The following is a 25,304-nucleotide window of genomic DNA, read 5'->3' on the forward strand; positions in this document are numbered from 1 at the left end:
ACAGCGGCTGTTGCACAACAATTCACTTCTCACATGTTTAAAAGTTTCTAAGCCCTTCCCTAAATCATCTGCTTCTCTTTATCTACATTGTCCCCTTTGTGATTAATACAGATTTAATAGAGGAGCTCAATAAGGGATAACATAGATTTACCTCATTAGTGTATTGCATAAAATAGCATAAATGTTATTGTTAATTCAACTTTTGAACTAACAGGGACAAGAAGGCCTGAAAAAAAAGTTTCAATATCCCTATTACCATGATAACTGGGCAAAATGTATCTGTTGATGAAGATCATGTGATATGACTGAAAGCTCCAGGACAGCTGTTGAATACATAGATCATGAGGTAAGATTGTTTCATCAACTATAAATACCGCTAAGTACTTCGATTTGGAGTATTTATTCATTGGATAATTTTTTAAGATTACACATTGAATATTTTTTGTTAAGTAACGCCATTCTTATCAGATACAGCTACTGAGTGGATGAACTGAATGACACTCTATGATGATGACGGGTTAAAAAAACAAAATTCTGAAGCTGAATGCAATAATACACTGCAGACAGTAAAGCAGAAACTTCCTTGCATTTTAGTCCATTGTCCTGAAGGTAAATAAGGAATGAATTACAAGAGCATTTGTACTGCTCAAATGAATTTCCAGAAATTGTAATAACATCATGTATCCAAACAAATGGAATTTGAAAATTACCCAGTTTGGTTAAGTGGTATCATACACTATTTCTGCAGTTAGGGGGCTCCACAGGCTGTCTGTACCCACTGTATACAACCTGCAATGTACTTTTGGTGTGTGAGAAGGATTTTTCTGCCTGCCACATCAATTGCCCCTTGAGGATGATTTGTGTTTATTGAATAGAACTTAATTTGATTTAATTCCTCACAGACTGATCTAGTGCCGTTTTTTCTTCTTCTACTGGCTTAGAATTACACCAGTGGCTGTTTTCTTAGTGCAGTTGCTGGAATGTGTGTGTGTGTGTGTGTGTGTTTGCCAACAGAGAGAAATCTAGAACTCAGGGGCAATGGGTGTATTTGGCTGAGTCTGCTTGCTCGAAAATACGGAAAGAAAGAGGCTGATTACTGTTGGAGACAAACACGTACATAACAGACGTAAATCCCGTTGTTAATTTTAACAGCTTGTTTTTTCTGTTGTTTGCACTTTTTCTTTATATAGCTTGCAGTCATGTTAATAAAACATTGTCTCCTCTACCGATGATTTCCTCACATTTTCCAGTCTGGGATCCAGATTTTAATCTGTCAGTGAGTCTAATGTGAATGTTATTGTGCAGTGAATTAGCTTTTATGCACTTTTCACTCTCAATAGTCATCAGTCAAAATCCTGCAGGCATTCAACCTCTTATTTAAGGAAAAATATACTTGATGTTGAATATTTCTAAATTACACAACATCTGTTCTGTAGTTTAATCCCATTTAAACTACAGAACACATTTTGAAATGTTCGAGAAAATCACTTTGTAAAAGTAGTTGGTACTTCCATCAATGTGGGTTTGTAATGAAACTATGCAACAGGTTTAATGCTCTGATCCGGACATGTGCCTGTTGATGTTAATGTCTTAATTTCAGGCACCAACACGCCCAGATAACCTCCTACACAGATAATAACACTGTGCGTGCATGTAACTGTGCTGTAATGTGTTCAGTTAAAAGAAGCCGAATACTGTACAGTTACATGTCTACATATAATCTCTTCATGGTACAATCCATGGATTTAGCGTATTGATCCCAGAAACTGTTCATAGAGATTATTCATAGAATAGTTTACCCTGCACAGTACACATGAGGCCTTGTGGTCATTTTCAACATATCTATGCACAAAATTCAGCACATATTTCACAGATTTTTAACCCAATTCCAGACCTGTAACCCTTGGGCCTGTCAGCTGAGGGACGTGGGGGTTCAGTGCAGCCACCAGAGGGACTTTGGTTTAGAGGCACTGGGACAGAAATCTGACCCACTTGAAAAAATGTGCTATAAGCAGACAATTTTTTTCATATGTTATGTCCAAAGGCAACAATTATTGTTGTAATAAAGCTATTTTTTGACAATTATTGATAATTTAGTTTGTCTTGTCGTGATACAATGTCGGCTAAATGACCAATGTGTGCAAAGTAACACGGGTCAAGCAGGTCATTTGCTGTTGTAGGTTCTGGTATGAAGAGCTTCTGTGTCATGATGACGGATAAACATAAACCAGCTTGAACCGGATTCAACACCCACCTTTTTTGCCCGGCATAACAGAAATGCTCTGGATACAACATCTTACCTACAGTTTTTTTTACACCTGAAAAATAAAGTAAAGAAAAATGGTGGTGGTGTCAGAATGGATGTTTTCTGCCTCTACTTGATCAGAAGCCACCAAAAAAATAGTAACACAAATTTTCTTGTATTAGAATTGTTTGTTAAAACAGATTAAACAGATTGTTCTGATGGCTAAGACATCTGAATACATATATACAGTGAACACCAGTTAATACTAATATAAATACATAGTTGGATACAAAACAAATACTGTATCATAACTAGTTCAGATATGGTCGAAAATCACCTTGTTTTTATTGCCTTCGAAATACCCACTCTGCTTGAAAAGACGAGCCTGCAGATTGCCTCTGTCACACAGGTGAAGGAGCAGCTCTGCCCTCTGTTTAGGCTTTTTTTTTTTTTTTAAATGCGCAGTGTATTACGGTAAAAAAGGAGGCGGGCTCTGACCTACATGTGCGTCGCGTTTTGATTGACATGGCGGAGTCTCCCAGTACGCGTTGCGCCGCGCCAGCAGACAGGCAAGACCCGACCCTGGGAATAAAAAAACACGCAGCCCCGTCTGTTTGAAGACTTTTTTATTGCAGCGAGGTGAGTTCTCTTTACACTTCTCTTACGGGGCGAAGCCACCCCGCAAAAAAAAAACGACAATGGCGACCGATAGAGTCGATGGAGAAAAAGTTTTAGAAGTGCGTGTCTGTGAGTGAGTGTGTGTGTGAGTTTGGAGAGCTGAGCGCTGACGCCGGCAGTCTGGGCCACTTGGCCAGCGCAAAGGAAAAAGGAAAACTGCTCCGCTCCTGCTGAGGGGGGGTGAATCGAAACTTTTTGGGCAAAATGTCCCCGTTTATTTTAAAACAAAGTTAAACGCTAAACTTTAGGGGGAATCATCGTGTTAGTTGTTTCCACACAAGTCGAAATGGGACGTTTGGAGTCTGCTCTTTGTGGTCCCGATTTCTCAGTTTTCACGAAAGAATGTGTTTTTGTCTCCGAGGACTTCAGATGGAGTGAGTGCGCAACAGGAGAAAGCCCCTATTCCCTCTTTTCCCTGTTTATGCAACATATTGCAATTGTTGACTTGCTTTTTCTGGAAATTGGTCGTTCGTGTTGGAGCTGCTCAAAATCAGGAAATGTACACTTTTATAGCTGGAAATTAACTCGTTATTGGAAGATGCTGAGGCAGTCAGATTTGACAGAGGGGGGGTTGCGAAATCCTATAATTGGCGCTGTAGGGGGTTATAATGCATTAGTGTAACTGTTGAACAATGGTGATAGGGGTGGTGTTATAAAGACTTTCAATAGAGTTTGTGTGCGATTGGAGAATGCAGGAAAAAGGGTAAAAAAATCCCAACTCCAGCATATCCTAGCATTCCTTCCAGCCAGTCAGTCTCTCTCTCTCTCTCTCTCTCTCTCTCTCTCTCTCTCTCTCTCTCTCTCTCTCTCTCTCTCTCTCTCTCTCTCAGAAATGACTACGTGTCTGTCTGTTTGTGCAGGGAAGACAAATCTCCCTCTCAGCCTCTTTGATGCAGACGTGGAAATCAAACATTGGTCTCCTGCTTGGAGCGATCGATATTTGCCTTCCACGTATGCTCGCAGGAAAGGACAGCGCCGTAGCAGAAGTCCTTTAGTCCACCAGCGAAGAGGAGACAAGAGATGTGGCAGCTGTAGGTCGGGAATTTTAGGATGCGAAAGATGACTTGAAGACAGATTTTGGTGGTTGTGCGTCAGTTTTTTTTAATTGTAATAACGGGACTGAGTGGTTAATTGGCATGATTAGCGGTGGAGGGGGGTATAATTGTGGCTATGCTTTTTAGAATCGCATATCCCCCTGCTGTGGACTCTGGATCCAGTGGGCACATTGGAGAATATAGGCTAGGGGAAAAAATAACCTAACACACACACACACACACACACACACACACACACACACACACACAAGCGCGCCCGCAAGCGTGCGCTTACTTTTTTTCAGGGGAGAGAGAAAGAAGAGAGGGAGAAATCCGATCCCAAATACATGACGTCAGATGACATTCCTCTGGTGAAAGGCTGATGTGGCCATGTAATTTTTTATTTTTTTTTCAGTGAAAAACTGATATCGGACTTTTTTTTTTTTGGGTGGTCAGGGGACGACGACGAAATGATTGGCTACCCGCTGAAAAGGTGCGTTTAGGTTTAGGTGAGAGCAAAGGAATTCTTCCTGTGGTGCATGAATGGCCAATTTATTTTGCTTCCACAAGTATGAGGCATCAAAAGTTTAGGCTATGGACAATAAGTTGAGGTATGAACAGTAGATTTTTTTCTTTTTGAAATCTCTTTAGTTGAAAGTAGCATACGTTTCTTTCCTTAAAGTCCTTCAAAATGTCTCATTTCTAAATCAGGCCCTAAGTCGGACGTCAACAGTTACCTAACAGGAAAAATCGGATTTCAGATTGGGACGGCTCTGGTTTGGAGCCCCAGGAAGTTTAGTCTCTGCAGCTCGAGTGTGTGAAGCAAATGCTAAAGGCACTGTTGGCTTTTGCAATTGATCCACCAAGTGAACAAGCTGTTGGTTGGTGCATTGCAGATCACAAAGGATAAATGCAATCCATATTATCGAAGCTGTGTTTTTTTTTTGTTTTTTTTACAGGTTAAGAACGACACCCATATCCCTCTTAACACAAGCTGAAAGAGGTTTATATCACTGTACACTGAAAGTTAAGCCTCTTTGGTTTCAACATTTAGACACAATGAGAATGTAAACAAAGCTCCCAGGCCGATTTCTGAAAAAGTGCTGAACCTTGTATTCATAGCAAATTCAATAAAAAGTTTGGATGAAAACTCTTATTCCAGCGTTTGTAATGACAGGCCTTGTGAGTTTTTATATGTTTCTGTACTGTATGTTTGAGTGGAGTTGGCAGTGTGGAGAGCCAGGAATGCGGTGCGAGAGGATGTAAAACAGCATAATGTAAGCAGGGATTTGCACCCAAACTGATGCAATTGCAAGCAAGTGAATTTCCTCTCCCAGTTTTAGTTTGCCTTTTGTAAAATCCCCTTCTTCTGTGTTTAAAAAAAACAAAAAATACACTGCAATTATATAACGGAACAGAAAGAACGGCGTTCAGACTGGAGTCAGGTTGAAGGAGGGAGTCATTGTTGCTTTGGCCTTTCTCTGTCTTTCACATGAATAGGCAAAGGGTAGAATGATGCCTTATGTAAGTTAACGACCTGTGTTCTGCAACCATTACGGCTTTGTCACTCAGGTACAACTCACTCAGCTGTGTCCGTCTGTGTGACGGTGCGTCACTACCTACACATGGAACAAATGGAACTTTGCAGCTGCTTTTGTTTGGTCCCACGTAATCAGTTTGTCAGTTTGTTTTAGTCCACTAAAGTGCCTGAACCAGGATTGGTTAATGGGTCTCAAGGATTCCGAGTATATCATTAGAAAGTGAATTTATTGTGCTTCCTCTGACAAACACTTTACTGAATGTAATCAAAAATTTCACACCTTACCGTTTTTTTCCTCCAGCAGGTGGAAATAAACACACAGATTGACACATAGGGACCCAGGTCTGATGGCCTGGCTGTGTTTTGCCTCTAATATTCGGAGACAGGTTATTCTAAGTGCGATGAGGAAGTTGTTCCCATGTTTCATGAGGACTCGTGATGCCAAGAGCATCTGTCTCCGTCTGACCTCATGCATAATCTGGGTTCTCCGCTTCCTACCCGCAGCGGCTTGTGGTTCTCTGTCGGCGCTGTAAAACCTTCAGGTACGCCTGGTCCAAATGGGGTCAGGGAAGGGACAGGGTGATGCTGGTGTGTGTGTGTGTGTGTGTGTGTGTGTGTGTGTGTGTGTGTGTGTGTGGTGACCTCGGACATATTATCCGAGGGGTAGTGTTACTGAGCAGTGCTGCTGTACTCTTCCGATGTCTTAGTGCCAAACATTTTTGAAGGCATTGATGGTTATTCCTGAGAGACACAAAGCAATATGCTATTAATTGGTCATTTTCACAATAATCATCAGATTAACCTATAATAAAAATATTTGTTGGTTGCAGTGTAGGACAGGGACGATACAGATAATGAAACAGGTGCATACGCCCTGGAAGCTTTAGAAAATAAGGTAATGCACTATGCCCTACTTATATCTGTCTGTCTAGATATAAGTTTATCCATCACTCACTCTGCAAATAACCATCCACAATGGCCCACTGATGACTGTTTATAATGGTCCATTTGGCCCCAACAAGCTGCCCCGTGCTCCCATTAATTGGTGTGTCTTTTCTACGTGCAGAACTAAACTATGTCTGCGGTTTGCATGAAGTCTGCTATCAGTCGTACCATCTGTTTCTCCACATGCATCAGGTGTGTTTCCCAGAAAGTTTGCTGCCTTCCCTGTTACTGTAGCAGAGGTGTGGTTTGGTCCAGTGAATGAGCGGCTTCCTGCTCGTTAGGAGGTTTTACTTATTGGTGGGTTGGATGTTTGGAGGCGTTCCTGTTCAGTGAGGTCAAGGGGTTGACGCCTGCAGTGCAGGAGGAGAATTTCTACAGTTGTTTTTTTTCTTCCTCTCGACCCAGAAACCCTTCTGCCGTGATGATGCACAGTAAAGCACGTGGCTTCAACCTGTGGTTTTACCATGTAAACACATTTCAAGTAAGAGCTGCATGTAGGTGTGAAGTCCCAAACAGGAAAAAAAACAACCTTTGTTGTATCTCATGACAGCTGCTTCTTGTCTTCTGCTTGATGCTTTCGCTTTCCATTTCCCAGGTTTTTGTTAGTGTGCCGGTCGCCTAGCTGTCTCTCTCCTGCATGCTCTCTCCCTCCTTTGCTTCTTGGTGTCTCTTTCTCTCCCATATGAACGGTGGCTTTTTGTTGAAGTATCCCAGCATCTCATGTTTGCTTGGCACAGAGCTGTAATGTTTACCCTCCTCCTCTTTCTTTCTTCCTCCCTTCCTCCCTCCTTCCCTTCCTCTTTCTCTCGTTCTCCAGTGCCCGTCTCCACTTTTTTTTTTAGTCTCCCTTGATAATTTCTTGCATTGTTGATGGTTGATTTAGAAGAAGATAAAAGAACCCTTTCAACTTCTCTACTCCCTGTCTCCTTCCTCCTCTCTCCTTTCTCATTGCCCTCTCCTCTCTGCTCTAATGTTTAATGTCAAACAATCTCAGTCACTTCTGTTCCTAGTTTTACAAGTTCCAGGTCAAAATAAAACATCTGACATTTGGAGAAATGTCATGCCTACTCTGACAGACTATCATTGCTGACATTAACAATAAAACTCCCCAGACTTTCATTTAATGTCATAGAACTTCTCAGCTATCCTAAACTTTTTGTGAACAAAATAGTAACACTCTTTAGGGCACAATTCACTTTCAAGTGAACAGTGTCATCATAACAAGAGACTCGGCATGAAATCCACTTATTTGATAGCTTCAAATGTCTTGTTCTATCCAAGTAACAGTCCAAAACCCAACGATTTGCGCACTGATTTTGATGTTGTTGTGATACCTGTTTTGAAATCTTGATCAACATAATGTGTTGTTGCATTTGCATAGAATTTTGGAATGAAAGCATGAAATGTAGTGGCAACAATTTTCAAAATGTCAGGATTGTCATCATTGACATTATGGAGATCTATCATTGAAAAATGACACATTTCTATAGATAAAAAAGAGGTGGGACTTAGGCTATAGGCAATACTTCAGTAATAGTACAGTTATAGTATAGTACAATCAGCAATATTTTGAATACACAACACAGCTTGCACATGATGCAACGCCTGACTTCACCAAATACTTTCACTTCTCTCGTTGCTGATTTGATTCATTGCTCATCACTTGGTGTGATTTGAAAGGTCTTGACAGCGCTGTATGTCACAGGGAAAGGCAGAGTGACATTTGCGGATTAGAGCAGCAGATGATGAAATAAAAATGATAATGTAAAATAGATAACGTGTTTGGAATCCAATAATTGGGCTGTCAAGTTCTTGTCAGTCGGTAAACTTTTGTGGATACATGCATGTTTGCAGAAAAGCTGCCTTGTCCTGCCCGTGCCCTTGCACAGTTCCTCGGGGGAATCATCCATAGAAATAGCTTGTTGAAGAGCTGCCCACTGGTGTGTGTGTGTGTGTGTGTGTGTGTGTGTGTGTGTGTCTCATGCATGTGTGTCAAGTTGGTGCTCTCTGTGTGTACAGGTGCACGCTTGATCCCTTCAGCCAGCTGACCACACACACACACACACACACACACACACACACACACACACACACACACACACACGCACGCAGTTAACTTTACGTGCCTGCATTAGCATGCCAGGCGTGTTGATGTTGCTAGTTGGCAGGCCCATGGAAAGTTCCGCTAGTCGTTAATGGCTGTTTTTATGCCTGTCTGTGAGTGTCTCGAGTGTGTATCTCAAGTGTCTCGAGTCTGCTGTGGGCTTGGGTTCATGTGTGTGGAACTGAATCTACAACTGGTTATATTTGTGATCGTTAAATGGCTGGATTTGGAACTGGCACACACACACATTTTCAAGTATCCTTCTTTCTGTGTGTGTGTGTGTGTGTGTGTGTGTGTGTGTGTGTGTGTGTGTGTGTGTGTTGTACACAAGTGCAGGACCAGAGTTGAGGGTTCTGCTCAAGGAGGAAGTAGGTGTTCTTTAATGCAAAGCCACATGTTTTATTGCTTTGCCTTGTAACCCCCCCCCCCACAGGCATGCGGACACACTTCAACCCCTCCCTCCCCTCCTCTCACCCTGTCTTCCCCCACCCGTCCCAGCTCCACATACCTATCATTTCTCCTTCTTGTTCATTTGCCACTCACAGCCTATTTCCAAAAGTATAATAAATCATTGAAAAAAAACAACAACACTCAAGCACTTCATCCACGCTGGCAATTTTAGGTTTTCAAAACCATGCAGATTGAAATTCAAAACTAGGAGGAAAATAGCTAAAGCTTTATTCAATAAGGGCAGGTTCCACTGTCATATAACTGTGTATAAAATAATGTTGAATAGTGAATTGATCACAGCTCATAAATACCTGTTTACCAAATCCAACTGTAATTCTTGTGCTGCTTGATGGAGACGTCCATCAAATCATGACTTAAATACACCTGTATTGAGTTATTGGCTGTACCAATGTAATGAGTGACCACAGGAGAACTGGAGGCGGTAGAAAGTTGGCCACTTAACCTTTCTGATACAAGTGCAGCTGATGAGTCTGTGCACGCGTCATTGTTACGGAAAAACCTAATTAACTTTGAAGAGAGTTTTTAAAAAGAAAATGCCTTTCGGATTTATCCAGCTTGGTGTGGACATGGTCTCCCCTATTTTCCCTCACTTCTCCCCTCCTTGCACTCAAGCCTGGACCCCCCACAAATCACTGAAACATCCCAAACACACATCCACCCACACACGCAGGCAGGCAGAAACACACACTCACTCACCCACGTCCCTGAACTAGTGTGTGAAATCCTGAGGCTGATTGAGGAGGAGGAATGTGACCCTATGACCCCAGGCTGTGGGGAGGGGTGTTATATATATATATATATATGTGTGTGTGTGTGTGTGTGTGTGTGTGTGTGTGTGTGTGTGTGTGTGTGTGTGTGTGTGTGTGTTGATGTTAGGGAGCAAGTGATTGTATGTACAATTTCCATTGGTTTGCTATTCCCAGAAGTGTCCTCTCTCATTTTTCCGCCCCATTCAGTTTTCTTTTAATGGATTAAACATTATTGTCTGCTCTCTCCCCACACACACACACACACACACACACACACACACACACACACACACACACACACACACACACACACACACACACACACACACACACATTCATAAACACGACTCTGAGATAGTCATGGAATTAGGCACGTAAAGTACCCTTCATTCATGATTTGCTTGCTCTGTTGTGCATTTAAAAGCTGTGTGTGTGTGTGTGTGTGTGTGTGTGTGTTTGTGTGTGTGCATGAACATCTCTGAGGCTCAGTTGTTGCCTTGTCTGTGAGAGAGGAGACAGGTTTCTCATGTAGGTGTGACTAAATAGTCTTTCTCTCTCAGCACCCACACACACTCACAACACTTCACCCACTGAGCAAAGCTTTTCCATGGCCCATAAAACTGATATACTGATTGTCTCTTGGTGGTTTGTCTCCTTCTACATCCTCGTCCATCCAAGAGTGTGTGTGTGTGTGTGTGTGTGTGTGTGTGTGTGTGTGAGAGAGAGAGAGAGAGAGAGAGAGAGAGAGAGAGAGAGAGAGAGAGAGAGAGAGAAAGGGGGAGTAGAATTCACTTCTTGACTTGGCATAGCTGTCTTAATTACGACTCATGGCATGCAGCCCTGATGGAGCTCGGCATTAGTGGCAGAGACATGCTGTGTGTGCAGGCCTGGACCGTAGCAGGTCCACTGGCAGGGAATGTGGGCCTATTGTCTGGACTCGGTGGTAGTCCACCTTCACTCCTCCTTCACTAGCTGCTTGTAACACAGAGCTGATTTTGATGATTGTAGGTCATAGCATTGAAATACATGGTGACACAGAGGAAGGTGGCGCTTTACAACAAACTTTACCATAACATTTTAAAACAGTCACATTAGACAGATCTATATTTACACCTCTCTTTCTGGACACACATACATAATTGTGTGTGTGTGTGTGTGTGTGTGTGTGTGTGTGTGTGCGCGCGCACACACACGCACGCTTTTGACACACGCTCAAACAAACACAGGCTAAATATTGTGTCCGGTGTCTGATCCCTGAGTGTCATTCTGTGGCATGAGTTTGGGTTTTGGGGTTTGACTTCAGGGACCCAATAGCTGAGATGTTTATTGTGCATTCTACAGAAAAATCTGTGCTACCAGAAGCCAAACCATACACTAAACATGCTGAATATGCATGTGACTGTCCTTCATGAGGAACTGTAAGTGATCTTCAGTGCTGTGGTATCTAAGTGTGGAGTCTGGGCCGAGCTGAAAGTTTACTAGCTGGAGTGCATTGCTGAAAGTATTGTCCACTGCCCACCAACTGATATACAACCTATTGTGTGTACGTATGTTTATATATGTGTGCACATGCGTGTTTCTGTGTAATGGAGTTCAAGCATGCCTGTGCACCCAATTGGTGTGTGTTTATGGGTGTGTGTGTGTGTGTGTGTGTCTGTGTGTCGATGTGCGCAGTGAGGAGGAAGTGGCTGTGTTTGTTTAAACTAAGCACGCTCAGCCATGTGGGACAATTTAGCGGGAATGAGAACCCTGCACTCCAACCCCCCCCCCCCCCCCCAACCTTCTGAATGGGCGGCTGTCTTTTGAAGGCCGAGGGGTTGTTTGGGAAGTAGGGCCGGCAGTGTGGGGGTGAGGATAGGGGGGGAGCGAGTGAGGAAGAAGGAGGGCTCAGACAGGTTAAAGCTAGATGTGGGATGGATAGAAGAGGAGGAGATGAAGGAGTAGAGGAAGAAGCCGAGTGCTGGTGCGTGAAAACCAAAGTGTAACTAATGTTCATTGGTCACTGGTTCTTTCTTGTGAAAACTATGCAACCACGAAAGTCATGCACAACACAGTCGCTGCCTTATCTGAGAAACTGACTTGAAAAGGATCCAGCTCCACGGGCAAAAAACGTCATATTTTTGCTAAAGGGCTGCACGACGTGGAACCAACTACATTACACAGCAATAAAGGAAAGACTTAGGTGGTGGGCGAGGACACATGGAAGAGGCATGAATGAGAATGTGCAACTAATGCAGCGCTGGTGCCGTATAATGTCATGCTAGCATAATATTGTCATTTCTGGCATATAAATGGATGTCTGACGCATGTCCAAGGCCTCCTAAGAGAGCCCACAGCGTGCATCATTTTGGAATTACGATTGTGTGCATTTGAGAAAGAGAAAAGGACAGACAAAGAGAGAATGTACGAACCAGAGTTGAGTTCGCCTTGCTTTATATCTCCATGGTTACAAGAGGAGAAATTACCTTGAAGGAACAAGTAGTTCTGAAACTGACACATGAAGAATAAATGACTCCACAACTGTTTAGTTTTCTCCCTGTCTATATACAGTAGATAGAACGACCTTATTTAACATTATTAGCAAGCTAGCCATGCCAAGACAGAACCCAGATGGCTTGTGTGTGCATCTCCCCATCCCATCATACTACACATCAGTCGGCCCAACTCAGCCTTTAGTCTCCTGGCTTGTCGAACTAGCCTCCATGTGTGTGGCCAGACTGAGCCTTGGAGATCCAGGGCGTTAGGGAGGGGTTTGCTGTGAGCTCTTCTCAGGCTCAGTGCTCCTCTTTGGACTGCAGAGTGCTCAGCCCTCAGCCTCTCTGGATCGGATGGAGAGAAGTTTGAGCTGTGGTAAAGAGGGAGGGAGGAAGGGAGAAAGAGAGAGACAGAGACAGGGAGGAGGGGGAGAAAAGGACAAAAGGAGAAGAAAAATCTGGAAGCGCTGCCATGATGAAGAGTGAGTCATGTTCATGTGCTTATGGGAGAATAGCCACTTCCTCTGTATTAAACGCACACAAACACCAACAAAACAGCAGTTATTTCTCTTAAGGCAGTCTGGCGTATTGACTGGAATCATGAAGGTCTTGGCAGTACCAGCCATGAAGATGCCAGAGATGTTACAGACATTGATGAGGCTGATAGAAGTAATGAAGACAATGACATCAGTTTTAATGATGATGAGCAGGACAGGATGTGCTTATGTTTATGCCGGTCGGTAAACTGTGTGTGTGTGTGTGTGTGTGTGTGTGTGTGTGTGTGTGTGTGTGTGTGTGTGTGTGTGTGTGTGTGTGTGTGTGTGTGTGTGTGTGTGTGTGTGTGGTCACCAGTTTGTGGAAACAGGCCTTGAACATCTGTAAGTCAAAAGAGTTCTCAGTTGGAGGAAAAGAGCGCGAGTCTGGCTGTCTAGGCTGATGTAATTGGTGGAAATGTCTGTGACTGGGATGAACGGTATCACTAAGTCACTTTGTCGCTGTCTGTTTGAGCGCTCGCGTTGCCTCAGTTTAGCCTCCCACACAATGACTATTGTGAGATTTTCTCCCTACTGTTTGCATCCTTTTTTTTTCTCACACGAAGAAGATGTATAGATCTCCTCTTTTGCTGCTCTCTTGTCCTCTGGAGTTACATCGCTGCTACGTGGCAAGCATTGGACTTTCAGGGCCTCTACTGTGGGTTTACTGCCTGCTGGCCCCCGGCCCAACCACACACACACACACACACACACACACACACACACACACACACACACACACACACACACACGACCAGCCCACAGCCGTACAGCTGCAGGAGGGAGGGCTTGCTGGCAGATGCACACATCTGCTGGAGCTAGCTGCGCCGTCCTAATGTGAAGCTAACGGCTAACGCAGAACTCCCAGTGCAACACAGAGCTGATTGTGAATGCTCTGCCTTTATGAATAGCCAGGGAAAAAGTGAAGAGCATGTTTTAAAGTCTCTTAATTTGCAGGACTCATTCAATTTACACACACACACACACACACACACACACACACACACACACACACACACACACACACACACACACACACACATACACACATTCTTGCTCACTGCCTGCTGTCTGTGGTATGACAGGCAGGACTAATGTTTGTTCTGGAGCAATAACACAATTAAGATTCCACACATTTCTTTCTCCACACACACTCAACGTGCGGCCCCCTCGTACCCCCCTTCCCCCTCCCCATTTTCTCTCTTCTCTTTCCTCTCCCCCTTTCCTCCTGTCTTCTGTCCTTCCCCTCCTCAGTTAACAGATTGCTGTCAATTCTGCCTTGCGCAGACAGGCAACAGATGATATTGATTTAATAACACCAAATTGCTTTGTTTTTGACAAAACTGCAGAGCTCTTCCAGTCGTGTGTGTGTGTGTGTGTGTGTGTGTGTGTGTGTGTGTGTGTGTGTGTGTGTGTGTGTGTACTTTATTCTTGGCACAGTTCTCTTTTTCGGTCCACTGCTCTTCCGCTTAGGGTTCGATGCAGGTGATCTTCCACCATACACCAATTAACCTTTCTCGCTCAGACGCTGAAGCTACTCTCCCTCAGCTCCTGACCTGGGTGTAAAATAGCCATTTCCTCCTCCTTCATTTTGTTCTCAAGGAAAACTGATGCCTCACCTCCCCTGTCCCTCCCCCCTTCTCAATTTCTCTCCTCTGTCTCCTTTTCTTTCTCTGCTGTCTCTTCACCTTTCTTTCTCTCTTACCCTGTTTTGTATTCCGCTGTGGGTTGAGGGTGTTGTCTTGATCCTGTGTGTGTGTGTGTGTGTGTGTGTGTGTGTGTGTGTGTGTGTGTGTGTGTGTGTGCAAAATTATGTAACTGTAGTATCTCCCTGGGAATGGGCCACCACTTCTTTGAGCTCGGCTTTTACTTCCTCCCGCCCACAGCCTCAGCAACAGCCTATAAAGGGAGCCGATGGCTTTCCGTCAGCCAGTGGGAGAGGGCAGCTGTGTTTTGACAGGGTAGTGGAATGTGAGGAAGGCGGGGTCTTTCCAGGAAGTGGATGGCAATAGAGTCAGATCCTGGAGACTTTGGCTGAGCTACTTATTTGGCACACTGGAAAAGATTGAATGCCACTTTTTTTGTTATGTTGAAACAAGTTGATCAAAGCTGTAAGAGTTTTTGTTTTTGCATGTGTACAAGAAAGTTCTGTGTTTTCACTGAATAAAAGAATTATTCCCGTCTAAACTCTTCTATCTTTTGATTCCTTTAAAGTTATCTGATGTTGGACATTGTGTATGTTGACGAAGAGAAAGATGGACATGCATCATAGGCGTCACTTAAATCTTAAAAAAGCTCAGTAGGAGAGCGGGGGAAAGGGAGAGGCTGACTTGAAGTCACTGGGTCATCTGTTTCTGGCCTGTGTTCCTGGAAACCAAGGCCTGATGAGAGGATTGGATGGGTGGGTAGATGGATAGATGGGAGGATGACAGGGGAGAAAGGCTTTGCCCAAGGTGCTTATTTTGTGTGTGTGTGTGTGTGTGTGTGTGTGTGTGTGTGTGTGTGTGGGGAGGGTGAGGGATGGACGGGGGAGAGAAGTGCTGAGCCTGTCGTTTAGCAGGCTGAGTCCTGACTTGTCGACGCTCCGGCTGCACACAATGATCTGCAGAATGCCTGGCATTTAGAGGAAACAGGAAGAAAAGGAGACAAGAGGAAAGAGAAAATAAAAGAGAAAAGACTGGTTCTATGAAAGGAGTAATCCAGGAAAAGAATGAGTGATCTTTTTATGCCACTTTATCTGGGATTAATTAAATGCAGCATGACAGTTCAAGATTTCATCAGACACTAATATCAATGTTCGGGGAGTTCCTGCATTTTTCTGGCACTAACTGCATATTGTTAAATGGCTCCTCATCTGCCTTGAGTTATGTGCAAGATGCAGGCAACCAACTGCAGTTTAACCTTGGAGACTCATTTGCATTCTGGAAAAGTGGAGAAATCTCGTTCATGCAGGGAACGTGGGACGTGGCAATGACAAAACTTCCAAAACTGCAACCTTGTTGTGATAAGGATAACAGTAGCCCAGAGTTTGGAGAAAAAGAACTGTGGGCGAGTAAGTGCTGCTTGTTTGGAATCCCAGACTGTTGGGGGGGGGGGGGATTCCCCGATCGGTATTGTGTTTGCATTGACGTGTTCATCCTTTGCAAATATTCCCAGTTTGGCAGGTCCACGATAGTGATGCAACAGATTTGTTCTGCGCCCAGACGATCACGAGTTCACCTTGTTTTTTTAGAAGTGTCCTTGAGAGAGACAATGGACATATAATTGCTCGTTCATTGTAGGTTTGTGAGAGTGCCAGCTCAATGCGCTCAGAAAAGCAATGTTACCTTCAAGAGAATACATTTCTTTTACCCTACCTTGAGGGATTGAGTTGTTTCGGTGACCGGTGTTTATATCCAGAGATGATGACATGATTGATTGAAGCCGCATTCAAAAGACAACATGGTTTAGTAGCCTCTATGAATGCTGTGTCATTAAGGTGAAATGGCTTGATTCAAAGTGTTAAAAGAGATTAGAACGCAATAAGCATCAGCTGGTTACCGAGGCTTTTTATTCACCTTCAGATGTGGTTTCTTGAGGTGCTGGACCTCATCTGTTTGGAGGGAGGGGGGGGATTGCTCTCAAGGGTTTGGAGAGGAGCTTGTTCGTACAAGGTTTGCAGGAGGAACGTGTGTGTGCGCTCATATGTGTCCGCTCATATGTGTCCGTTGCATTCCACTCCACCCGTTCCGAGTTCTTCTTCGTGGATGACATATCATTACGGCAATTACAGGGCAAGAGAACTGCACACACACACACACACACACACACACACACACACACACACACACACACACACACACAGGCGTGCACACATAAACGCTCTGCACAAATGTCTGCACACACATATGCAAGCCAAATGCATGAAGTCAAATTGAAGAACAAGCTGAAGCTCTGAATTTTGCTTCAGACACTTTGCCTCTGTCCCTCTCTTTCAGCCTCTCAATGCACACCCTTTCTCTCGCTCTCTCACTCACACTCACACACACACACAGACTGCATATGTGCAGAAAGCTGCCAGCCGACGTGGGAACCCAAAGAGGTTCCATTTTTTATAAATCCCCTCTCTGTCTTTCCCAAATGTGTGTGTGTGTGTGTGTGTGTGTTCACGCTCCCCTCAGAATAAGCACAAGCACAGCATTCCTCTTTGCCTTCCTCTCCACCCTTCTTTTCCTCTTCCCCCCCTCCCTCCTTCTCTGCATCTCCCCCTTCTCCACCCCACCTCTCCCTCTCTCTCTCTCTCTCTTTCTCGCTCTCTCTCTCTCTCTCTCTCTCTCTCTCTCTCTCTCTCTCTCTCTCCCCTGGTAAAAAGGTACTCACTCCATCTGTCTGTCTCTGTGTGTGTGTGTGTGTGTGTGTGTGTGTGTGTGTGTGTGTGTGTGTTAGAAAGAGGGTGAGTGAGAAAGAGAGTGCAGGTCTCTCCTAGAATGAATACCTTTTGTAAAAGGAGCTGGGGTTGAATGGGAGTGGTGTTGGTGGCAGTTTCCCACCATATTTAGAAGCTACCCCCATCTCTCTTGCTCCAAACACGCGCGCACACTCACACACACATACACATTGACACTTGTGTGCGTATTAAATGCCAGCACAGATTAAAGTTGTCAGTTGATTAAATGGATTTAAAAGGACTTGGATCAATCCCGGTAATGTTTGGCACAAACTGTGTTTGTGTGCACGTGTGTGTGTGTGTGTGCGTCTGTGTGCGTGTGCGTGTATGCGTATGCACTGCAGTGAATAGATACCCATTCAGTTCTAGGCACTGACACCTGAGAGCATTCCTTGCTGCTTAACGCATCCAGAATGAAGAGGATACCTACTCTGTCTCTGTTATCTCTCTCCTTCTGTGTCGCTACATTTACAAGCACATTACAAATCAGGTACATCAATGTCATTTTTAGGCTTACGCCAATGTCTAATATTCTCTGTCAATACAGGTAGCGCATGTATAATGAAACTATAATGCATGTCCACTGAGCGTGCTTTCATGTGTGTGACATTCATATAAGGCAACTGTCCCGGGGTTCATTTGTCATGCTCATGACGGTTAAACAGAATTACAGAGTAACAAATAAAGTTCAGTTTCAGTTTCAATTCTCTCTCCTGTTTCTCTTTTTTCTTAGTGTGAATATGTTTCTCTTCTGTCTTTTAATCACATGGTTGCTGGTATTTAAAAATGTCCGTCGTGTCAGATTCTTGCAAAGCTTGCGTATGAGCAGCAGTAGGCGAAGTTCAGCAGTCCAAACTCCGCCCCAGTACTTTGCAGCCCAATGAAAACTACTACCTTGGTTGCAGGGCAGTTTTTTTGTGGTAGGAATCAAAAAACCAAAATCAGAACCAGCTTTGCGTTCCTGAAAGAGTTCCCAAGTTCCTGGAAAGGTGTGGTGTGCTGAATAAAGTGGTTTAGAATCTGTCTTTCTCTCTGCGCTACAGACATCTTTGTTATTTTACTGAATTGTATTGACTCCTTCAAACGCGGCCTCAGCTGTGTCCGGTGTGCACATTCCTTTTCTGTCTCCATCACCGGCAGCCGTGACTGTTTCTCTCTTGTTTGAGTGGCCGACACGAGGTAGCCCGAGGAGCACCAAGTTCCACTGCTGCATCTCGTTGGCTTTTTTTTTTGGCAGTCTGTCTTAAGCTTCGAGTAGACTATGTTTTTCGTTGAAATATATCTACTTTCTTCTTCCCGTCATGGTTTCAGTGTGCACGCAGCACCAGCCTCAGCTAGCCAGTAAAGAAAATCGTGATCACTACGAACGGTTTCCACTATGTAGAGATGACAAAGCCTCTTACTGCTGTCGTTAGCAGCACAGGAAAAATACAAACTAAGAGAGTCAGACATGCCGATGCACTGATTCAGCATTGCTCTGAATGACGAACACCAGGGCACAACTGACTTTGATCTCCCCTGTTGCAAGACTTAAAAAGCAGCAGTTGGACTTGAAGAAATGCATGTACGGCCAACTTGCTAATGTTAGCCTTATATAACCTGTGGCTTCTTTCATTGTGCTGGTAGAAACCACATGCAGTCACAGGGTTTTAATTTCCTTATGTCATCACTGAACTCTCTGTGGTTGGAAGAAGAAGCAGACTTGTGATCAGTTTCACACTTCTTGGCAGGAGTTTTTGTTTTTGTGATTAATTCATTCATGTGCAGAAAAACTGAAGTTCAAGTTGTTGAAAGAGCACATGAGATCATTGATTTTTGTAAATTGTATTGTTTTATTTATTTTTGCCAAATGTTGAAAAAAAAATCAAGACTAGTTTCCAAGGCCAATTTTAATCAGAGCAAGAATTACCATTTTCTTTTTTAAATTTTCATCTTCTTTTGCCTTTTACATGAATGTGTGTGTGTTTCAATGCCTGTGTGAATGCTGGTAGGCAGAGAGAGAGAGAGGGGTGTGAAGCAGTCAACTGGAAGTAAGTCAGACAGTCTGTTAGGTGGTTGTGAATATCCATTATGCCTCATCAGGATGGACAAACTGGAGTCATTGGGCGTGTTTGTGTGTGTGTGTGTGTGTGTGTGTGTGTGTGTGTGTGTGAATGATGAATGGCTGCATGAGTAATGACTGTTGTGTTATGAGGTTAGAGCTGCCCCTGAACATCGAGGGCTTCTGTGTGTGTGTGTGTGTGTGTGTGTGTGTGTGTGTGTGTGTGTGTGTGTGTGTGTGTGTGTGTGTGTGTGTGTGTGTGTGTGTGTGTGTGTGTGTGTGTGTGTGTGTGTGTGTTACATCTCGGTGTGTGTTTTACTCTATGCATCTTTTATGTTAGAGAGGCATTTTCCATGCTTACACAGGGCTTTCTGTCTAATGACACAGACACGTGTACATGTGCACACACACACGCAGACTCATGCTCTTTTACACACACACACACACACACACACACACACACACACACACACACACACACACACACACACACACACACACACACACACACACACACCTAAACATTCATGCACCCAGACAAGTGGGTGATTGTTTTCTGTATTCAACATGGAATTTTTCAATTTAACATTTTATCCCTGCTGGGAATCGACACCTTATTCCTCCCACATTCCACATGGGAAGGGAAACCTGTGTGTGTGTGTGTGTGTGTGTGTGTGTGTGTGTGTGTGTGTGTGTGCATGGTGATTTCTGAAACTATCAACAGCAGCATCCATCTGGTAATGATTCCACTGGAAAACAAAGGCTATTATTCATTCATTGATACATTAACTTGGATATGATATGTGCATTAGATGCCGTAGGAAACAGCAGCTGCAAAAAAGCATTTCAATTTCCCCTTCATTTAACTTGCATCATGACTCAGCATTACAAGTCAAACAATCACAAAAACAGTCAAATCTGACATCAGTAGACAAATGGATATTGAGTTTTTTTTATTCAAACCTGCTTCTGCACTGTGCAATTTCACACATCAGTTGCTCCAAATTGCAGTGAAAGGTTAAGCATTTAAATTTAGAGGATGCCAATACCAAGAAATTATAAACAAGATCTACTAGACTGCTCTAGAAATAGTTTGACGCATTGCGAGAGATCTGCCTAATTCTGAGTGAGAAGATCACCACTCATGTCTGTGTGGTGAAGCTACAGCAAGGCAGAGGGTTAGCTTAGCATTTAGACTGAAACAAGAAGGCCTGTGGCTCAGGTAACTTTTGGAGTCTTGAAGTCTGAATGTCACTCAATCCCACTGACTGCTGCAATGCAATTTGACATTTACGGCGCTGTCCGTAGCAGGCTACTGAAACGTAGCAGTGGAGATCAATAAACAGACAGACAGACAGAACATGTCACTTTCTTAACCTGCTTCCTGTGGAGAGTAGGAGGGATGCATGTGTGTAGATAGATGTATTTATCTACACACATGGAGATTAAATTATTTTCTTTTAATTTCCGTCCTGTTTTTCCCTGTTAACTTGTTGATTTCTTTAATGCACTAAAGATCTAAAAAAAAAAGCGAAGAATGAATGACTTTTCTGACAAGGCGACAGTTTTGCTTACAGGTACAGTAACACAAAAATAGCTTTTATTACATTGCTTTCATATTATTTGGTGGCTTACAGGATGTGGATTTTCCTGTATGCAGGACTTCCTGTCGGTAACTTCAACCTACATCAGAATTCCTCTTACATCATACAAATAGTGTTCATTGTTGGAATCTCATTTCTACTTCAGGCTGAAGTGTATTCATGAGTAAAAAGATTGTAAGAATATAATTAATTTCTTCAGGAAATTGGGGGTTATTTTCAGAACGAAGGGTTATTGGAAGAGATGTCTTGGACCGTCCTCTTCATTTGCTTTCCATTTATCATATAAATCCCTGCTCTCTTCTCTGTCTCGGTCCTCTCTTTTTCCTGGCAAGGTTGAGAGTGGTGTTACCATCTGTCTGTGATGTGTCCTGGATGCAACTGTGTATCTGTGCGTGTGTGTGTGTGTGTGTGTGTGTGTGTGTGTGTGTGTGTGTGTGTGTCTGTGTTCGAGGCAGGATGGCCAGGCTGAACTGGGAATGGGGCTCAGATGGAGAGAGAAGAGTTTAAGACAGACAGAAGAAGAAAAATAAGAGATAAGAGAGATGGTAGAAAGACTGAGTGATGTGTGAGTGTCTTTATGTTGCAACAGTATGAACCACAGCTGTGTGAACCCTTTCAAAGACCTTGTCAGTGCTAGAAGACGACCAGCTGAAAGAAAGAACACACAGTGACACACAGCTGTTTTCAGAGGAATGCTGTGTGTGTGTGCACATTATCTGTGTATGTATGTCAGAAATGGATATCAGAGAAATGTCTTTACTAAAATGAAAAGCATATCCCGAATGCATACTGTATGTGTGTGTTTGTGTGAGTGCTAATAGCAGCTTTAGCCATTCGTCAGTAGCTCTTTAGGGCTGTTTTCACTCACCAGAGTTTAATTGAGACACGTACGTCATTCAGTAATCTGACTCCGGCAATGAATCTGTGAGTGTCTTTGTGTATGTGCGCATATAGGTGTTAGGTTAGCTTTTGCGGAACATTTTGGCTGGAGCTCTTTGTGTATCTGTATTTGTGTATTTCCCCGGGAGACAGCATATATATCACCGCTGACGTAAGTGTATGGGAGCTTCAGTGTTTTTTGCTGTGTGCATGTGTGAGCCCATACATTATGGCTGATGAAGTTCGGGGTTAGCAGCTTGGTTAAAAACCTTAGTGAGGCTTGGTTCTTGAACTATAGGCAATTAGGTGAAGCCATGTTATTTTCCACTTAAGATGAATGGCTTTGGTTGTTTTTTGTTTTTTTTCATAATCGTGCTTTTTTGGTTTTGCTGCTATTATTATGCAAGCAAAGAAACAATATCTAGATTTAGCCCTCTGGGTTACTCGCTAAAGAGCGGCATCACAATTGACCCCAGAGGGCCTTGGTCGACATTCTATAAGGAATACTGATCTGCTTTGTGCTGTATTTACAATGCTAAGAGCAGGTGCAGTAATCCCTATTCACCTATCAAACTAAGACCTTATTCATCCAATGTTTCTCTTTTTATCAATCCTCCAAGCAGGATATCCAGTGCAATCCTCCTGTATTTTATGAGACTATAGTTTGAGGAAGTGCTCTGAATTAGTCTCTCACTCTGATCTGTTTTTCTCTGCCTTTTTCATCTTTTTTTCTTTTATGTTGGCATGATGTGACTTGTTGTATTTTACCAAAGCCGATACGTCTGTGCAAAGCTAGTATAAGAGGAAAAGACAACATATTAGGAAAATATTAATGTTAGTCTGTTACAACCACGTTATGTCATGTCCTTTGTCTCTTTCTATGCGTCTATTTTTTCCCTCTTGTACACAAGGTTATTTTTCTTATCTTTGTTGAGTGAACCAATTATAAATCTTTCCATCTCTCTCTCTCATTGTTCTGCTTCTTAGAATAAACCTCACTCTCTCTCCTCACGCTCATTCTAGTATGCATTTTTCCAGTGTTTGTATGGCTATCTTTCATGTTTCAGGTACACCTCAACTGGGACTTTTGATCCCAGTTCTTATATAAATGGGTATTGAAACCGCAATATCTACAGTAAACCCAATGGAAACAGACAAATTGAATAAAATCCCCTCAGCAATGCAAAGAGGTTTTTACGTTCACAGGAAGTGGAAAATGTTTTGTTGTTGAGGAAATTCAACAATAAACACAAATGAAAAAAACCACACTGGTTGGCTGGCCTAATACACGTTTGGCATTACCTGGCTTCACATTTCATTGTAAACGGGAGTAGTTTGATATTTTGGGGAATACACTTATTTACTTCCTTGTTTGAGAGAATTGATACTACTCTCACATCTGTTTTGTTATATGAAGCTCCTGCCGGTTAGCTCAGCCTAGCATAAAAAACGGAATTAGTAGGAAACATCTCCTCTTTTTACATTTCAGTTTTTGAACAGGTTAAACAAACAAGATACAATGTGTTATAAAAAGGGCTTCGTAAGTGTTGATAGGTGGATTTTGTTTCTTGTAGAAGAAGCTATGCTAAGCTAACTGGCTGCTGACTCCAGCTTCATATTTATTTGACATGAGAATACTAACAATCTTATTGTCAGACTTTTGGCAAGAAACCAAATAAACATTTTTTTTTTTTTAAATGTCCAACGATCTCTCTAAATGTAGGACTGGACTTTCTGAAAACTGTCTCAGATTAGCAAATGTTCTGCTCTTTGTTGCTTACGCTTATAAAGCCATATTTTATTGTACCTTCACTTTTGGATTGAAGTTTGAAGTATAGCAGACAGCTAAGATCATTCATCATGTTTTTCTCATCGTTGCGTTTTTGACGTCCTGGAATCATGTTTGATTGCTTTTAAAAAAGCACCGGGAAATCCCTAATCCTTATCTGGTTTTTATTTTCATGTAAAAAACAAACAAACTAATAACTTAACAATACTGACGTGCATTGTTCCTCATTCTCCCTATTTCTCTCTGTACTTTCCCAGGTAGGGCAGTTCAGTGAATTTCTCCATGAATGTACGTCACAATGATGATGACAGACCAGATTCCGCTGGACTTGGCTCCGCCCCCCCTCCTGAACGGGGAGGTCCCTCTCATGCCTCACATGGTTAACGGTGACGCAGCACAGCAGGTAAACACACACACACACACACACACACGCGTCTGTCGTTTGCATCCAGTCACCCTTGCAGAATGACCATACAAATGCAGCCACCACCTCTCAACGTTTCTGTGTTGCAACGCACACACACCGACCAGATGCATGCAAAAATACAGCTCAAACAGTCATGCAGGCACTTCTCTTTGTTGTTGTTTCGTCACATGGCTCATGGGTTGTTGCCACAGGCAATGAATAGCTGCCAAGCTGTTACAGTAAAGCATTACCAACACAAATAAATACAGACGCATGCACGCATGTACACTTGCATCATTCAATCTCAAAGACGTATAACTGGCTCCACTGATGGATCCCAGGCCTCAGCTTAGATTACTTAAGAAAAGGATTCGACTGCTTCTCTGACGCTGACTGATCTTATCAGAATCCGCAGAGCCAACTGGATCGCCCTCATAGTACAAGACCCCACCCGAGCTCGGTACAGGCGAATAGGAAGGGAATGACGTGATTAAAAGCATCACAGTTAATTGACCTGGGTTAAATCCTGTTGTCACAGATATATTTTTACACCGTGTGCTTTTGGTAGATGAGAGATGATGATGATGATCGTCCCCGGCCTGTTCCCCACAGCCCAGAGGAAGCACGGTGGGGGTGTTTTGGCTGTGACACATAACAGTTAGGGAGGGCTTTGGCTGTAACACACAGTAGTTAGGGAGCTCTTTTTATTGTAACACCCTACAGTTTAAACTTGGTTCCCAGTGTGGAATCAGGATTCTAGACAGATGATTATATAGATTTCAACCTGCATCCGTGTGTGTCCATATTTGTGTATATTTTTTTTGTTCCTTAGTCTGTCTTACGCTGTGTGTGTGGGTTTCTTTGACCCGTTTAGCGTCTGTGTAGGCACACAAGTGTCTGTGTTGAGTCTGAGTACATATTCTGTGTTTGTGTTTGTCTGCTTGCTTGTCAATCAGCTTTCCGATCTGTCTATCTGTGTCTACCTGCCTACACCTGCATGTGTGTTTATCTGCGTCTGTGTGTTTTTTCAGTGCATGCAAGCAAAGACATCAGAAACATTGTAAGGGTGCAACAGTATAATATTCTACAATTTTGAATGTTTAAAGATGTTTTAAGAGCCAAAGGTCCACCATCAAATATCTAATCTGTAACTGCAACTCAATGGAATTTCTCATCAACAGTTTCCTTTCTGCAAAACTGAAACGTTTTCCTGTGTTAACTATCTGTATACTAAGATAAGTTAGTATTTACCTCTAGCCCTTGCTATTAGAATTTAAACCGTTCCTGATTTAAAAAAGAGAAAAAAGTTATTTGTTATTATTAAAACAGTTCCGTTTTACATAATAAAGTGCAACAATGTAGATTCCATTCGTCCCCTTTGTCGCT

General features: G+C 43.0%; 1 protein-coding gene across 1 annotated transcript in view; it reads left to right on the forward strand.

Annotated features, from left to right (window-relative positions):
• Positions 1–2,710: 2,710 nt before the first annotated feature.
• Positions 2,711–25,304, forward strand: part of fndc3ba (fibronectin type III domain containing 3Ba) — an 88,193-nt gene continuing 65,599 nt past the window's right edge. Inside the window, exons 1-2 of the mRNA XM_068702331.1 lie at positions 2,711–2,884; positions 23,770–23,915. Of these exons, the coding sequence (XP_068558432.1) occupies positions 23,799–23,915 (117 nt within the window). The 5' untranslated portion in view covers positions 2,711–2,884; positions 23,770–23,798. The remainder of the gene's footprint in view (positions 2,885–23,769; positions 23,916–25,304) is intronic.

The sequence above is a fragment of the Cebidichthys violaceus genome, unplaced genomic scaffold, assembly GCF_023349555.1.
Source record: "Cebidichthys violaceus isolate CVI_PGR_0920_01 unplaced genomic scaffold, fCebVio1.0.p SCAF_83, whole genome shotgun sequence".
NCBI classification, from domain to species: Eukaryota; Metazoa; Chordata; class Actinopteri; order Perciformes; family Stichaeidae; genus Cebidichthys; species Cebidichthys violaceus.